The sequence below is a fragment of the Cebidichthys violaceus genome, unplaced genomic scaffold (genome assembly GCF_023349555.1).
Source record: "Cebidichthys violaceus isolate CVI_PGR_0920_01 unplaced genomic scaffold, fCebVio1.0.p SCAF_21, whole genome shotgun sequence".
Taxonomy (NCBI): domain Eukaryota; kingdom Metazoa; phylum Chordata; class Actinopteri; order Perciformes; family Stichaeidae; genus Cebidichthys; species Cebidichthys violaceus.
In genome coordinates this window covers 7,786,910-7,805,350 of record NW_027176384.1, presented here as the reverse complement: position 1 = coordinate 7,805,350, position 18,441 = coordinate 7,786,910, and the positions used below count along the sequence as shown (strand labels likewise).

Genomic DNA, 18,441 nt, shown 5'->3' with positions numbered 1-18,441 from the left:
TCAGAGTTGTAGAAATAACTGGAAACTCAAGAGAGCCATGACATTATGTTCTTTACAAGTGTATGTAAACTTTTGACCGTGTGTGTGTGTGTGTGTGTGTGGATAGATAGATAGATAGATAGATCTATATAGATATGAACTATTGCAATGACAAACTCATACAGCCAGACTACATTAAATTGTGTCCATTACCTACACATTAAACTCCACCTTGTTGATCTTGGAGCTGGAGTCAGGGTAGATGTCATTATGGACTGATGCACACACACACACACACACACACACACACACACACACACACACACACACACACACACACACACACACACACACACACACACACACACACACACACACACACACACACACACGGGTCTCAGAAAACCTTGAATCTGGGTTAGGTTAATGATATTCTTACCCAGGAAAAGAATTGAACCTTTGTAGAACCTGAGGAACAAACACAGATGCTGCATATCAGCGTTCCTCAAGTATGCGGTTCGGTACTTCTGAATGTCCTTCTGGTTGACAGCCATGCTCTCTGGGAAGGTGAGGGACTTTAAAACCGTTCTCACAGTTGGTTGCAGGGTTTTACATGTTGTGAGGTCCAGAAGGCTGTGCACGGCGGTGCTGAGTTTTTATTGCAGCCTTGTTTGATTACGTTGGTGAGCTTGAAAAGCTCTTTGTAGGCATTTCATTGGCATTGCTGTCTGTCGATATCCCTTTGCAGCTGTGACTAAGATCTCAAAAAAATCTTCTTGGTTGACACTGATAAAATCTGTTAACCATCATTCAATTACTGAAGTGAAACTTAGTGAAAAGTTACTGAGAGAAGAAGTGGAAGACTGATTCTGATAGCTCTCTTGTCTCTCCAGACTTTTGTAACAGGAAGGTACAGAGGACACAGGAAATAGTGGCTGCACAGCAGTCAGAGGCAGAGTCGGTTCTGCAGGTTTCAGGATCTTTAAACACACTTCAAGAAACACAGAGTAACAGAAAACCTAGCTCAGTCCAGAGCTCCATCACTAAACTACACAAACTAAAGCATTTCAGGCGGGCCGCTAGCCGACTTAACGGTCTTAATTCTCTCCAACCCTGGAGCTGTTAGGGAGGAGTGACCCTGCTCCTCCCTCAGCATGTTCTTCCCTGATCAGCTTCCTGCTTCACCTTTATTCATCTCCCTGATGAGCAGATCAGCTCCAGGTGTGTCTCCTCCCACACCTGATCCCAATGCTCTCCTGAAGGAGTGGCTGGAGCCCTCTGGCTGGAATGTACACGCCTCCAATTACTCTGGGTCTCAGCCCTCCTTCCACTTCGAACTTCTAATTTCTTGTATGTGTGGTCAAATAAGACGTAAGAAGTGTGTCTGTGCACAACTGCTATACTGTGATTACATCGTCGATTGTCACCACTTGATAATTTTTTAGATCTAACTCAAGATCTGATAAGGGCCCCAGTCTGGAAAGAACAGGCCAACTGCTTCCTGTATTACATCCTTTTTCAGAGCATCCTTTGCGATGTCAAATTTTCTGGTCCTACTCTAAAAAAAACTGGATTTATCTGTGATGGACTGGCTGGATACACTTGATTGAGCAGAAGAGTTCAACCCTGTGGGTGAGAAACAGCTGGAGAACACAGCAGCATGCTGGCGTTAACAGGCAAACATTCTGCTGGATAAACAGTAACTACAACAACAGAAATATGGCAAAATCTTGAAGCTTCAAAGTTTGAGTAGACAGCCAGAGCAGATCCATCCTGAGTTTCAGTTTTGAAGAGTTTGCTGTGTAACGTAACTGACCCTCATTGATTAGTGTTCCTGTTGTTGTGAGGACTTTACAGTAAAAACTCCTAAAACACCTCAAAACAAAGTTAATCAACTGGGTTTACGTCCTCTAATGATGGAAGTAAGTTACATGAAGACTTTTCTGTTGGTTGATGCAGCCAACAACAGAAAAAGTAGCTTTCTTTGCTTGTGCTGTGTCAGCAGGTCTGTGATAGCCAGAACATCACAATGGTGGACGTGTCACCAGGAAACCTGGTGGAACATCACAGGACATTTGTTTCTGATGAGCTCATTTTTACACAGGTTTCCAGATGGAGCAGGAGAAAAAGAGACACGGTGATCTGCAGACTCACTGGGGAAGCATATTTATGTTTAAAAGCCATAAAAAGTGCATTTTGTATAATATGGGACCTTTAAGGATGGCAGCAACCTTGTATCATGTTTCTGTGTGCCAAGGTAGTGATTCAACTTGATTCAATTGACAAGTAGCCTTACAGATTGTAACTAAGATGTGAATGTTGTCATGAGGAAGGCAGCCTTCTTGAATAGTTCTCTCATATAGATTATGGGAGAATAAAATCATTTTATTTTTTTAATGTTGCTATACAGGTTGCCTATTTGGAAGTAATAAAGTTACAGATCCATTGGAATTTTGGTGTATCATATAAAAAAAAGTTGTTATAATCTATGCATGTGCGTCGTGTTATGTGCGATTCAAACGTGATCGTTGCATATATTGGTATAATGGCAAAAACAATGATTGTCCCAAAAATGTCTAAAACTCATTTTAAATGGTTATCATGTTTCAAAGTGTTTATATGGACCATAGAAACAGAACAGCATGAATTGTAATAACTTTGATGATCCCTACGTCTAACCCTTCTGTCTCTTAGACCACATCCCGACTAGACTGCTTAAAGTTCTACTCTTGTTCTTTTCTTTCCTTGATTTGGTCCTACTGTCTTTACTAACAGGCTATGTACACAGATGTACTTGTGGTTATCTTTGATCATATCCAGATGTGTCCTTTAACTCCCACATTAAACAAACTTCAAGGACTGCCTTTATTTGACCCATATTGATATGCTGATGTCATGCAAGTAAATTTGGTACATTTTGCCAAAGATGTTTTTTTAGTAAAGGCAGGAAGGACGGCTGGTATTACAACTCAGAAACATGTTGCATGAACTTTAATGATTTTCTTCAATTATTTCTGAAAACCCTCACGAAAACTAAACCCAGGGACAAAAAAAAAATGCTTCTCCAGAGATCCTGCTCGCTGATAAAAATGATAAAAGAATAATAAAAAGTTTCAACTATAGAAAGACAACAAAAACAAGCGCTTACAGTACGTACAAACACACATTCTGATGTGTTTTTATTTTCAGTTTCTCAGACACACACACAACACAGTTACGTAGTCACAGATCAAAGGGACTGCACTGTACATGAACTGAAACTACTTCTGCTGGTCAAGAACAATTCAATTTATAATGCACACACACACACACACACACACACACACACACACACACACACTGGCTGTGCTCTGTACATGATGTACATCTTGTACATGAGTATGGCCTGACACACACACACACACGCGCGCGCACACACACACACACACACACACACACACACACACACACACACACACACACACACACACACACACACACACACACACACACACACACACACACACACACACACACACACACAGGCCAGCAGCCCTGTCCCGGTGATAGGAATATTCCAGTACACCAGTTTCAATGATATGACGCCGACCCAGCCCATAATATTTCATCCATTCTGATGGCACCCTGGGACCTAGTTATGATGGGATCCATTAAGTCCGATCTGGTCTGATCTTGACTGAGATACTTCAGACAGAAATACACTTCAAGTTAGGTCAGACCCGCTCCTCTCTTCTTCGTCCCGTTCTCTGATTCTGCAGACTGTCTCCTCAGGGCTCTGAAAACACAACAAGATTTACATTTTGATTTTGATTTTGAAATGGGACAAAAGTCAAAACTCACAAATGTTTTGCAAAATCTACCCAAATAAACTTCAGAATAAAAGCCAATGTCAGCATTTTCAGAATTGTTTTAAGGTACTGTAATGAATTGGTATTAACCATACCTACTAACTAAGAGCACAAATTGCTAACTGGTGTCAGAAAAAAAAGAGCACAAAGCTAAATTGTTGTTTTTACATTTCTGTTTGTGTATGAATTAAATAGACCAGATACAACGTTAAAATAAAGTGCTGGCAGGGGATTTCTTTGAATTTTAGACAGAGCCAGGCCAGATGTTCCCCCTGCTCTCAGTCTGGAAACCATGCAACATGACATTGATCTTCTCTCCTCACTCTCAGAGAGAAATCTAATACGTTTGCACTTTTATTTACTTCATATTTTAAATTATTTTTACAAATTAAATATCCTTGTCCAAAGAGGTTTTGTGAACGTAATATTCTGGTCAGTTAAGGTTAGTAAGGACTATCTAGCCAGAGGCCTTATTGTTGTTGTTCATTATGGGACATAAACATAATATTCTTCGGGATAAATATGTTCCTTCTGGGTCTCCGTTGTCTCAATGATGTCCACCGTTCCTCATGCTGTGTTCCAGAGAGTGTAAAAAAAGTTGGAAATCTCCACTTCATACTATGAAAACTGTGACGGAACAACCCTTCAGTTATGAAGCGTTCCAAACTGAATTCATCAAGCGTTTCTTCACACCCCTCTTTCCCCATCACTGTCTCTGGATTGCTCTTTCTGAACTTAAAACTCATCTTTTTTGCCTTAACTTCCAATTCATTGTTTATCTGTCATCAATAATAATTGAATAATTAAAGCCAAGTAGTTCTAGTCCTTGTTTGTGCTGCCAACGAAAATAATGCAAACTGTCTGATAGCCACTGCATGTCTGGATTCATTCTTTTTATATGTTTGCAGTCTATCTATACAATTGTCATCCTGATTGTCTATACTGTCATTTTATTACGTTGGTTATTCTGTGGTCTGTCCTGAGAGAGGGATCCCTCCCAACGTTTTTGGGGGAGTTTTCCCAATCTGAAGCAGGGTCAAGGCCACAGGGTGTCGTATGCTGTACACATTGTAAAGCCCCTTGAGGCCAATTTGTGATTTGAGATATTGGGTTATATAAATAAAATTGACTCTCTATCTATCTGTAGGTACTTCCACAGTGTGTGATTGTGTCGCCTCTCACCAGTGGCCCTTGGCAGCAGTGCTCCTCCTCTGCTGTGAGATGCTGTAGATCTCCTGCAGCTGTTTCTTCTGGTCGTCGCTGAGCGAAGCTATCAAGCACTGGTACCAGGCTGCATCGGTGTTCTGGACCCCTAACACACAAAGCCAGAGTGACAGGTTATAGTGTGGGAGTGTTTTCATGCAGCCACAGTCACAATTAAAACATCAGCAGATCAACTGATTAGTTGACCAAATAAAAATGTGAGGATTTGAACAGACTGATCCAGCTCCGCTGTCACAAGGACAGATAGAGGAGATCATTCCTGCTCACTGCAATAAGACTGTATAATAAATCACCTCTGGACAAATCATCCACACAACTACAACACTGTTACACTGTTGTTTGGTTAAATCTTTGCTACTGTTTAGTTAGTTAATTTAATATTATTCTGTTTCATTGTATATATTGTGCATTTTTATATTTGCATTTTTTATATTTAACATTTTGTACTTATTTGCATTGCTTTACCTGTACCATAAATGCTGCGGCGAGTACCCATCCATCCATCCATCCATCCATCCATCTATCTATTGTATGAAAGTAAATTGAAAGAGCTTATTCTCAGCCCCATACCGGGTACACAGTTAAGGTATTCTTACATTAGGATATTCATACTGTGTGGACATACTTGAATGATTGATTAAATGATGATACTGATTACAATAATGTATCTAGACCAGGGGTTTTCAAAGTCTGCCACTGCAGTCCTTCGGGACCCATTAAAAGTATTCAGAATTAGCGATTAGCTTGTTTGCATTTTGCACGTACAGACAACCGTCACTGGATGTCTTAAGACTTAAAAACATTCTCAGGGAAGTTCTACAGTTATCAGGAGTTTCTGTTATTCTGTTTCTAAGCAGATTTATGAACGTGTATTCAGGGTGTTCAATGTTGTTCATTAAGATACATTTAATATGCGTATCATGATTTATTACTCAGAAGGAGTGCTATTTTTGAATTACCTCGTTCGCCTGTCTCAGTCTCTGCTGCTGACCGTGTTGGTGAGTGGGTCAAACAACAATAACTAACAGACTGCTGTTTATGGAACACCAGATCTGTATGACCTACTTGGCATCCAGTAGTTTATGTAGACCTGGCTTAACAGATTCTGTGGCTCTTTGTAAATGAGGGTACACTAATACATGCACTGTGACATGATTCCGCACAATCCAAAAGTTCTAGGTGTGGATGTCATGTTGAAAACTTTCTCTGCAAGCGGGCCATGTATATGTCTTCTATATAACACAGTGTTCTAGCAAAAATCATTTTGATTGCATTGTTTTATCTTAGTTAATATTCTATGTTTTGAAGTAAACTTTTGTCAGACGCCCTGCTGTACCTGCTGTTCCTCATTTCACAACGAAACCTGAAACAAGGTGGCAGCTGGCTTAGGAGAGACATTTATTGTTGTGTGGGATGCTTGTTTTACATCTGGTAGCTACAATAATTATATCTATACCCGCGATACTGTGAATATAGGTACTATGTTCTTCAGTGTACTACTATTGAAAATTGAAATAAAGATCTCGGCTCGGTCTCAAGGCCTCGCTGCATCATTTACTGTCGTGGCTTTCTAAGTAATATCAATCTATATTGAGTGTTCAGTTAATGGAGGCAAATGTAGAACTGGATAACTTGAACTTAATATGTTTAATGTCATGGATGTTGTTGCACCGTCAGTCAAGTCAAGAGAACTTTGAGCAAACAGAAGACAAGGTGGAGAAACAGCATGTTGGTGAGCCGTCTAAGAGGAGGATGCAGGAAAGTAGAGCACAAAGATATCTAGAAATAAAGCCAGTTTGTAATGCTGCAAATATATAATCATTGCAATACTTTCATCAGTGGGCCATAGGCTCAATCACTATTAGGTTACCTCCTTTGGTAATAGATTGTGACTTAACGGACATTTATTTAAATGAGAATGCAACTTTGACTGTAAAAAGTGATTTGCAGCAAATGGCTCGAAATCTATCAGATACTTTACAAAAGTCATTAAGAATAGCTTTGAGACAGGTTTATACTCTCAAAGCTTCCTCTTACAGCTACGATTGAGAAGATTGTTCAACTCACCACAGTACTGAAACAGCTCTCATTAAAGTGTTGAATAAAAAAAGGCTGAATACTGATTCACTTAAAATATCAGACCTGGTTTTAGTAAATCTCAGGTTCAGATCTTATTTAGAAGGCTGGAGTTGCTATGTCACCAATGCCAGTTAAGAATCTGATAGAGTGATGACATGATACTCCGATATATTTGGCTCCTTTACCTCATGTATTCAGCCCAACACAATCCTTGTGTTATTGTTTTGAGCAGATAAATAAGAGATTATTGGGTGTGGCAACAAAGAGAAGAGAATAAATTATTACTACAGAACTCTAATCTTGGGCCCTAAAGTCCAAAACCTTCGTTCTAATGAATTCATATCTCACTTTCACCAGCCATATCAAAGCAATTCATGAAACAGCCTTCTGTATTTATAAAAAATATAGCCACATTCATTTATGTGTTTATTTCCAGTATGGTGGACTGTTGTAATGGCTTCTTAACAGTTATTCCCAAAGGAACCATTAAGCAGCTGCAGTTTTATCCAGGAGGAAAAGAACAGAGCACATTACTTCAGGGAAGGGTTGGCACTGGCTTCCAGTTAATCACGGAATAGATTTTAAAGTACTGTTACTAACGTATGAATCACTGAATGGAATAGTCCCAGAATACATCTCTAATATGCTTAAATAATACAAACTGAGTAGGACCCTTGGATCCATGGACTTGGGTCAGCCGAATAAAACATGGTGAAGCAGCTATTAGCTGTTATGCTGCATGCATCTGGAACAAACTGGAAGATCTTAGATGTGCACCAAATGTAGCAATTTTTTTTATCTGGGTTGAAAACATTTCTCTTTTCATGAGTGTATGATTTAGCTACTGTGTTTTTATTTTATTTCATGTACTCTGTATATTGTTTTATATTGCATATATTTAATTGTATTACTCTTAATTAAATGACTATTTTATTTACTTTACAGTTTTGTAATCATATTTATGGTTGTGGTTTGTTTTTAATGTAAAGCACACTGAACTGCCCCTGTGTACGAAATGTGCTCCAGAAATGAACTTAAAGCTTTAGATAATCTGTGTTTGGGTCGGAATGAACAATCTGTTACACTGTGAGTTTGGAGAAAGGATCTTTTCTTTGTTTTGTAATTTAGCTGTGATGCTTCAGAGACCTGAGCAGCTCTGACAAAAATAAACTTGCATATAATAAAGCATAGAAAAGAAAAGCACTAAAGAGTCACTGAAGCAGACACCTGGACTTTATTTGACATTTGATCGATGACTTACGGAGCAGGGCGGAGGTAAAGAACTGATACTCGTCCTCTCCGTTGTCGTAGTCCAAAGGCGTGCTGTACTCCTCCAGGGGCGTTCCCTCAAAGCAGTCGTCGTCCCAGTACTCATCTTCATCTTCATCGTCATCCTCGCCGGCCTGGCCCGTCGGCATGCTGGACTGCTGCTGCATGGCGTTACGGTTCTCGGTCACTTCATCTTCATCACTGGGAATCTCCTCTGCCCATACACAGAATAATACAGCCGTTAGGATCTAAGCTTTCATAATGCCAATCTTTGGCCGTTTTGAACTTTTGAACACACGAGGAGAAAGAGGTAGTAGGAGAAGGAACAGATTCAGTCATCAGTTTACTGGACTCTCCATCTATCTAGCTAGCAAACTTGACTGCTGTCAGGTCAGTTGTTATAGTTTTTGTTTCTAAGACTGCTTTCATTTCACAACGCAAGGTCAATTTAAAGTCCCCACTTATGAATTCATGCTTTTTTGTATGTGTCCTTGTAATTTTTCTCCCAATTAAAAGAAATTCTAGGAAAAAAATGGATCTAATGTTGGTGACATAACCCATAGCTGGATGTGCTGTTTGTCACAATCTTGGCAAAATCTTGACCTAGATAGCTAAGCTAGCTATGGTGGGATGACCAAATGGAAACCACCATATCTGACTATTATAGGCCAGTCCTTTCACTCAATAAAACACCAAGATCTTTCATCTTCCAGATCTTTTGATACTTTATATTCTTAAGGGACATATTTATCCCCAAAATCACTACAGGAAACAAAGTAGCATAACTTAAAAAGTGTCATTTTGCAAAAGGTTGTAACTTCTTGAATGTTCCAGGTTTTTTAAGAAATTCAGATTGTAGTCTCATTTTGCTGGATAGGAAAGAATTTTCTATGTTCTATTAACAGCTGAGTCTATACGTACAGTTTACTGTAAGACATCATTTGCATTAGCTTCTTCATTATGCTGTGTTATTTGCAATTTGCTTCAAAATGGCTACCGTGGGTCCAGAAACACAGCTTTTGAGTTTAGATATTTGTCTTATAATTTGTGTACATATAGAAAAAAGTTATTGATAAAACTCTTTTTTTTTTTTTTTTACAGTCTTTACTGATTTCAAGAAAATAAAGCTTGGTATGTTGAGATCGAAAATAACTTTTTGTATGTAATATATCAACTTTCTTTCTTTAGTACTCTCAAGGTGAACTTAAAAAGGTTTAAACAAATACCTGACAACAGGGACACTAAAGCTTGGTACTATTGTAAATTGTTTTTCTGTTACTTGATGTTTGCTCTGTAACATTGTCTTTTACAGCCTTCCCTCATGACTGAGAGCATATTTTCTTACCCGAACATGTTCAGCATTTGCTCGAAGAAAATAGAAGCTTTTCCATTTAGAATACACCACTCTGAACCAGTTAATGCATTGAAACCAATGCATTTTAAATATAAGGCCGCAGGAGAAACTATACCGCTAAGTTAAACTTTCAGTCTGCCCCACAAGCAGTAGACAAGGTTTAAGAATTCAATTCTTTAATGCTTGAGTGAAGCAAAGTAGAGCTTGTGGGGACCAGAGAATAAATGTGGTGCAGGTAATTTGAGCTCAGAGCTGAATGAAGATTTGAGTAGCGGAAGAACCAATGTTGGCAAAAATGGAGAATCTCATATAATTATCATCACTGAGCCAATTACTCCCCTTCTCTCTGCCTTTATTCATTCTACATTGATTCCTCCACCTCTGTCCTGCGGTGTAACTTTCCTTCTGTTCTTCTTTTTGCACTTCCCTGATCTTTTCTCACCGTTCTGGTCTTCATCCTGTGCCCCTGCATGGGCCAGCAGGTCAGGTTTGTTGACAAGGCGGGAGGCGTTGAGGTGTTTGAGGGCCAGGAACAAGAGCAGGATAGAGGGGACAATCTGGGCGGAGACTCCCTCCAGCACTGCCGGCCGAATGGGCAGCTCCATCAGCACGCTCAGGCCAATGATACACATCTTACGGTCATGGAGCCTGGGGAGTGGATCAGAGAGAGGAAGAGAACGTCTGAGAATGGAGGCGACTGAAGGTATCAAGTCCTAAAAGTCTTTAAGGTATCCACCAAACAGTGTTTGTCAGTATTTACAAGCATTAAAAGAGACAAAGTAAACCTTCATTACATTCACCTGAACCAAAATAATGACACAAATATGGCAAAAGATGCCTATTTCCAAATGAACACATTTATTGAATAACCATAAATAATTAATGTGCAGATTGAGAAAATATAACAGGAAATAAAATATCAATGGGGTATTCTTTTCATACCTTAACTTTCCAGTGTGTAGGATTTAGAGGGATATATTAGCAGAAATGGAATATATTATTCATAACTATGTTTTCATGGGTGTCTAATCACCTGAAACTAAGAATCGTTATCCTGTATTAGCCCAGAAAGGACAAACCAAACACCGGCTCCAGAGAAGACATTTTTTTTTACTGAGCGGAGGGATATTCAGTTGGTTGCTGTCGTCTAGATGCCACTAAATCTTACACACTGCTCCTTTAAAAACATTTTTAAATGCATTTAATCGCTGTAGTTCTTCGAGTTAGATGACACGTGTTTAAACACACATTCTGTTTAGTGACTGAGAGCACAACAGTCACTATGTCACCAAGGTTCTAGCACCACCTATTTCATGACATATTCTGATGTGCTACTTTCTAGTCAGACTGGACTACATAAAACTAGAGACCATCTTGTGATAGGATCTCATCAGCTGTGATGCCAAATCGGACCAGGAACGTACAGTGCGAGGGGCAACGGCTCCTTCTCCACTTTCTACTCCCCTACTGCATGTGCCCTTGCTCTCATCACACTCATATTTGAACTCAGCCTTCATTTTGATCTCATCTGCACGCCTATCAATTTTTGTGACTGCATCTTGCACGGTTGTGGTGCTATCTCTCTGACAAAATCTGTCCACAGAAAATAAACACCTTGCAAAGTACTCTAAAGCGCGTCTGTGGTAGTTCCCAGGACCACATTCTGCCATGAAAGGTGAAAGAAAATACCAGCGTCACTGTTGCGGCTGGTAAATATCTTATAAGAATCATGAGTGAACTAATATTTATGATTTTAAACCCCAATTAGTTCAAAATGACAGTAACCTCCCCCTTACCCAAGGAAGAACTCTGTGTCATTCATCCACTGGTTGATGAAGTGGGCAGTGATGGGCTGAGGGTTGTGTTGGAAGTGCATGTTGTCCAGAGTGTGGATGAGCAGGGCCGGGTTGTAGTACAGAGCAGCGATGGCCACCTGCAGGCACATGGTCCTCAGCTCGCTGGACTTCACCCCCCTCATCAAACGCTCCAGAACTGCTTCCACAAACAGAGGGATGCACTGCACGCAGGAAACACAGAGAAATTAGGCTGCTGTTACTCCCACAGTTTTTTGGTCGGTCAAACCATAGTGGAGCACATGTAACATGTGTGACAGCCTCAGACGCCATCAGCGATCCTCTGGATATCTGGTGTTTCTGGTTGCCTGCAGAGAGACGGGCGGAATAATTTCCCTTGATGTCTTGATGTTCACTGACAAAGCAAGGTTTAAGATTTCAGAATCTGATTCTAGTTTCTGTAATTTAAGGATTTGTATTTATGTGGACCATCTTTCCTTTCAATATCAGCTAAGAACACATGACAAAATACTAAAATGTACTAAATGTCATTTTGATGTCATCTATATTTGCACCTGGATAAGAATAGGAAAGATTTAAGAGGTTCAGGTCAACCAGTATTATAAACTTGCCTGCTGTTTTGCACTCTGAGGAAAGCTTTTCCTTGAAATGTTAGTGACTAACATGAGTAGTACTTTGAGAGCTGGTCTTGCTGTAAAAGTATTTGAACTGCAAATTATAGTAATTAAGGAAAATCATACATACTAGGAGTGGATTAGCACTGACATAATTAGCAGTTTGAAGGGATACTTTGCCAATTTCTTGGCTTTGTATCATTACAATGTGGGTAATATATGCAAATTAACATATTACCAGCACCCAAAGGCTCTCGCTTATTTATCAGCATAATATGCGTTTCACGTCCTCCTGCGGGTTTTTGCCTCCCCTAGGGTTGGTTGCTTGAACTACAGAGTGTACATTCACACTTTTTGTATGCCTGCCCCCACGGCTCCTCAACGCTCTTAAATCCAAACAACCACTGGGAGACTATGGCAGAAGGCAATGTTCCTGTCGATATGGAAAAACCATGACATGTACTGCACTTCTGGCCATCCTGGGAGAAGGATCCCTTCTCTGTTGCTCTCCCTGAGGTTTCATGTTGGCTTTTCCTGATAATCATCGCAAGTGTCAATTAATGAGGTAAATGTATGCAAAAGCAATGGGCATATACAATGTAGCTAAAGCTATTTAGGGAGCTAAGCACCAAGCAGTCAGATGCCTTTATTTCATCCATTTTTCACTCAAGATTGAGAAAATATTTTCACAACGCCAAGGCTAATTGATAAATTGTTGAAATAGTTAGCTTCAAGTGATGGATAAACAGTTGAAACTTCCGACAGGGCTGTAGGGGTATTTAAGACCAACTTGTTAACCAACAGACACTATTATTTTACGCAGACCATCTTTTCCTAATTAGCCATATTAGAACACAGTACTAACACAGGGATGCCAAACTAACCCTGAACCTACAGTCACTGTAGCAATGCAGTTCTGCCCTCAGATGGTATCTGAATTTTTTGGAATTATTTTTAATTTTTTTGTAAAAGCACACTTTTTTAGGCTGTACCTGACCTAACAACAACTTTCTGAAAGGAGATTGTACAGCAAAGCCTGTTAAGACGGCGCAGACATTCAGTAAGATCAAACAGATACTTTGTTATTAAGTATAAAAATATAAAAGAATGTTTTTATATAAGGCAGAAATTCACACAATCTTCAAGATTGAGATCTCTCTCTCTCTCTCTCTCTCTCTCTCTCTCTCTCTCTCTCTCTCTCTCTCTCTCTCTCTCTCTCTCTCTCTCTCTCTCTCTCTCTCTCTCTCTATATATATAAATTGAAATTGCTTTAAAACACAAACTAGCATTCACCCATTCAAATACACATTCATACACTGGTGGCAGAGCCTATCATACAAGGTGCCACCTGCTTATCAGTAGCGATAAGCATTCAAACACACTCACAGCAATATGGAGTTCAGTATCTTGCCAAAGGACATTTGATATCTAAACCACAGGGGCAAGCGACCTTCTGCTTAGTGGACAACCGGTCTCTCTCCTGAGCCCCAGCAGTCCAACAACCCAACAGCCCAACAGCATCCACTTTGAAATCATTTCAAATGAATACATTTGAAACATCACAGGTAGCGTCAGTGAAGGGACATTGAGCTGTGGGGGTACATCAGACAAATGTTGGGAACTACTGTGTTAAATGCATGGGAGATGTTTTCAAAAATGAACGTACATGGAAATAAAGCCGTTTCTGACCTGGTCAATGCCTCTGCCTCTGCACTGCAGGATGATGACCTCCAACAGTTTGGCAGCGTGACACTCTGCATCCTCACCTGCATCTATGGTCAGCACCTAAAAACACGTCATAACAGTTTACAAGTCATGACTTGAAAAAACAGGATCCGTGTTCACATTTTACGTGAACAAGCTGGTTAACACACATAGCCTGACCTTTTTGCACATGCTGTAGATGACTTCTAAGTGCTTAGGGTTGGACAGCAGCATGTCCGTATCCACCGTAACATAGTTGTGCAAGAGAGGCATCATATCTGTAAGATAGACACATACAATCGTTAACATTACCACCATTTGTGTGGGAGGGTGTATCAACATGCAAACAGCAACATTTTTTACAGGTACACTGCTGTGTTCTCTTTGATAATTATTACTCCAAATAATCATTCATTATCACTTTTAGTTTTGTACCTCAAATAGGTGAGATTTCCTGGTGACTATTTGTATCTAACGAAGCATCAAGCAATAAAGTGAAATGTCAAAGATGTCCCTCCCTAATTGATAATGTTGTTGATAGTGTTACAGGCTCACCGCGAATGACAATGCACTCTATTTCCCCTCTAAAAAAGAAGATAATTGAACAATGGAAGTTAGCTCTGTGGCATAACTCTTAAACCCTCAAACCAAAGCAAACATCATGAAAACTTCATCGGTTAGTCGCGAGAGCGTATAAGAAGGCCCTCCGTAAAAAAGAAGAACACACCCAGGCTTCTCTTCAGCACTGTAGCCAGGCTAACAGTCACAGCTCTGTTGAGTCGTGCATTCTTATAGACCTCAGTAGTAATGACTTTATGGCATTCTTTAATGCTAAAATGAACTATTAGAGATGAAATGAATCACCTCCTGCCTTCAACAGGTACTGATTTATCCACAAACACAAATGCACCACAGTCTTTATAAGAGGCTATAGTTAAACCTCTTCTTAAAAAGCCCATTCTTGATGCAGGAGTTTTGGCTGACTACAGACCCACTTCTAACCTTCCCTTTCTCTAGAAGATCATTGACAAAGTAGTCACAAATCTACAATAGTTTTTTTTTTTTATATTCAATCAGGATTTACCTAGGAAAGCCCTAAAAAGGTCAGGCACCATTATACTGTATCTTAAAGAGTTGATGGTACTCTACCCTACCAGTAGAACACTGTGGTTCCTACAGTCTCCAAAAGTAGAATGGGAACCAGAGCCTTCAGCTATGAAGCTCCTCTACTCACTTCTAGTTTCAGTCTGAGTAGGCGTAACGCTTTCCTCTTTGATAACATCTTATAGTTAGGGCTGCCTCAGGTTTGCCTCGGACCAGCTCAGAGACATACTGCTATAGGCCTAGATTACCTGGGGGCTTCCTGTCATACACTAAGCTCCTTTCTCCTCCTCTCCTTCTCCATCTGTATGCGTTCGTTTCCAATTAATGCATGGTACTAACTTAGCTTCTTCTCTGGAGTCTGTGCTTTCTCATCACCCAGGTTTCCATGGGTTGGGGTTATGTGTGTATATATATATATATATATATATATATATATATACTACAATTATCATTATTTGTCGTGTTTCTATTACTATTATTGTTTTTATTCTATCATATCCACTGCTGCTATTAGTAGTAATCATTTTTATATTATTATTTCTGCTATTATTGGTGCTACTACTGCGGGTGGGTGTGGGTGACCGTGGCTAAGTGGAGAGCAGAGCCGCCTTTCAATCAGAGGGTCGGCGGTCTACGGTGTGTAGATAGACACTGAATTGTAAGTCGCTTTGGATAAAAGCGTCTGCTAAATGTAGCAGTACAATGTAATGTACTACTGCTATTACTACTCTCATTACATGTACCTTTTCTGTCACATGCATTGACTATGTTGTAATGTCATTATGTTCTGTACACATGACATCTACTCCACTTCTACCCATCTTGGCAGAGGGATCCCTCCTCAGCTGCAGTCTCTGAGGTTTCAACCTTTTCTCGAGCGTTAGAGTTTTTTAGGGGGAGTTTTTCCTCAAGTCAAAGGACAGAGGATGTGGTACATATTGTACAGATTGCGCAACGTACAACATCATTCAACGACATTTGATTGTGTCTGAGGACGATTTGTGATATTGGGCTGTACAAATCAAATTGAATTGAAATTGAATTTAATTGTCACTCATCACAATCCAACTCTGCAGCTCTTTGGAGTTCTATTGAGCATTCAAAAGCCACCATACACTACCTGCCCAGTACCTGACAGCAGACAAGGTTTGCAAGCAGACATTTTTCTCAGGAGTTGGCAGAAACCAAAACAGAGCTAAAAGGATAGTGAATATTGGAGTTACATTCATCAGGTAACTAATGTTGCTCTGTGTCTGCAGCCTTTAGCTACCATGTTCATCATACCAACTTTACAGATCTGTCAACATATGTCAACGTGGGTGTAAAATCTATCAATGGAGCTTTAATTTGATCAAGATCATCATGATCATCTGTCAACTACTGTATGTTTCTATGTTATATTGAAGCCTATGCTTTTTGTCATCTGTTTTTATGCTCGCTGCAACACAAATTGCCCCCTTACATTACATTACAGTCATTTAGCAGACGCTTTTATCCAAAGCGACTTACAATAAGTGCATTCAACATTGGTAATCAAAAGAACTACTAGTCAGCAGAAGTCATAAGTACATTTCCTTTTCCAAACAAGCATCTAAGAGCAAGAAGCAGAGCATAACTCAGAGCCAAAGAGCCCTTATGACAAATAATGAATTCACTTCACTTGACATACCTGTGAAGTAGTCGAAGCAGTCGTGCTGGAACACCTCGTACAAGACGCCAAGAAGCTGCCACATTTGGGGGGAAATGGTCTGACAGGTGAGGCCGAACGCCAGCGACAAGATCTCCTCGTAGAACTCTGCATAAGACAGGAAAGGACTGTTAATGAATCTAAAACATGCACATGCCTTCACTACACCTGCAGAACGTCAGCTAAAGTGGGATCAGTGTAATAATGTGTTTATATATATATAAAAAGATCTTCACTTGCAAGATTCACAGTGAACAGCACAAACCGAGACAAGGGAAAACATGTTTAGGTGTAAAGGACAACACCATTATGCAATTAATGCGAGCAATATTAAGGCTCTTAGAGAGAAGCTGGTACAAGCCGCTTTGTTTGTTTCCCATTTTCAAAGCAAGGGCCGTGCTTATTCCAGATTTAAGCGCACACAAAGAACAGATAATAGCCAATAGTGAAGAGAAGCTGCTTAATTTGACAAAACGTGTATTGGAATAGAATAGCAGAGTCCACCTTTAATGTGACAGTTGGAGGCAAGTAAGACAAACTGCCGTTAGTCATTTTGCCTTACTGTCAGGAATCACTCCTAGGAGACAAAGCTTTAGAGGATTTGGCAAAGAGGCACTAGATCTGTGCTCTTGGGGTTGGGCAGGGTTCAGTGGTAAGTTGGTTGCATTGTCCTTTGTGTATTCTTTTCTGTCTGATGTTATTTTTTTCACCGATATAGATAGACAAGTATTTCTTTTGCCGATATATATATATTCTTTGGTTTTGTAAATTGAAGTAAGTGGGATTGTTTTTGTTTGTTGAGACGACACCAGTCCCCTTAATATTGAGTCCGTCCTGCTGATTTATCCGTGATTGTGTTTGTGTTGCTGTTATTGTACATTTTGTGTGGCCTTTAACAGCTATTTGACGTCTGATTAAACAAACATAGTTTCCTCCCTTAACCACATACTACAACAAAGATGAAGGAACATTTCACAAACTTGCACTGTATAAACACTTTCCCAAAAGGCTAAAAGTTATAATAGGCAATACAACTGAAAAGCATCTTTTATGCTATGAAATTGGAAATATCAAAAAGCATAGAACAGGAGGATTTTTAGTTCCACCTTAAAATGCCAATTACTTAAGGAATAGTTTTATCCCTTTCTAAAGCAGTGGGGTTGAGGAGCTGAGCTCCGGTTAGTTGTTTACAGGCTAGTGGAAAGGCTGAAAAATGGGTAGAAATTGTAAAAATCTATCGAAAAAAGCAAGTGACAGTGAAACTGACCCTGACGTGGCTTTGCCAGCGCCTGTAGAGAGTGAAGCAACCTTTGCGTTGTGTCAGCCAGTTCAACCTTATTGATTTCCATATTGAGATCTGATCATAGTGCGGGCAGCTTTAAGATAACAATAATGCTCCTTAATACCAGATGAAAATGCAAAGGCCCATGGACCAATGTCCCTGTTGATTTGATGCATCCACATACAGATCACATGTTAATGTGTTCCCAGATCTCAGCCATTAATGGGGTGAGTACAATATTATCATAACTGATAGAAATGAGGACCAAAATGAATACAAAATTCTAGGGAAGAAGATTTTATCTTCTTATTGTATCTTTCATTGCCAGATCCGTCTCTACGTGACTCCGTGTCTGCACAGATTAAAACAAACAGCAGTTACACACTGGTAGCAGTTTTGAGTGCGAATTCTGGGATTTGGTCCAAAGTCGCAGTTCTGAAGAAGCTGTAGTAACCCTAAAGAAGGTCTTCCGTGTGGTTATGA

The 18,441-nt window shown here is 39.8% G+C and overlaps 1 protein-coding gene across 2 annotated transcripts in view; it reads right to left on the bottom strand.

The window, feature by feature from the left end:
* Positions 1 to 3,123: 3,123 nt before the first annotated feature.
* The window catches only part of ipo8 (importin 8), a 54,983-nt gene continuing 39,665 nt past the window's right edge, over positions 3,124 to 18,441 (bottom strand). For both annotated transcript variants that reach the window (XM_068717119.1, XM_068717120.1), the window contains exons 18-25: positions 16,659 to 16,784; positions 14,066 to 14,163; positions 13,871 to 13,966; positions 11,550 to 11,770; positions 10,196 to 10,401; positions 8,392 to 8,613; positions 5,010 to 5,139; positions 3,124 to 3,754 (exon numbers count right to left, since the gene is read on the bottom strand). In XM_068717119.1, coding sequence (XP_068573220.1) covers position 3,754; positions 5,010 to 5,139; positions 8,392 to 8,613; positions 10,196 to 10,401; positions 11,550 to 11,770; positions 13,871 to 13,966; positions 14,066 to 14,163; positions 16,659 to 16,784 — 1,100 coding nt within the window. In that variant the 3' untranslated portion in view covers positions 3,124 to 3,753. The remainder of the gene's footprint in view (positions 3,755 to 5,009; positions 5,140 to 8,391; positions 8,614 to 10,195; positions 10,402 to 11,549; positions 11,771 to 13,870; positions 13,967 to 14,065; positions 14,164 to 16,658; positions 16,785 to 18,441) is intronic.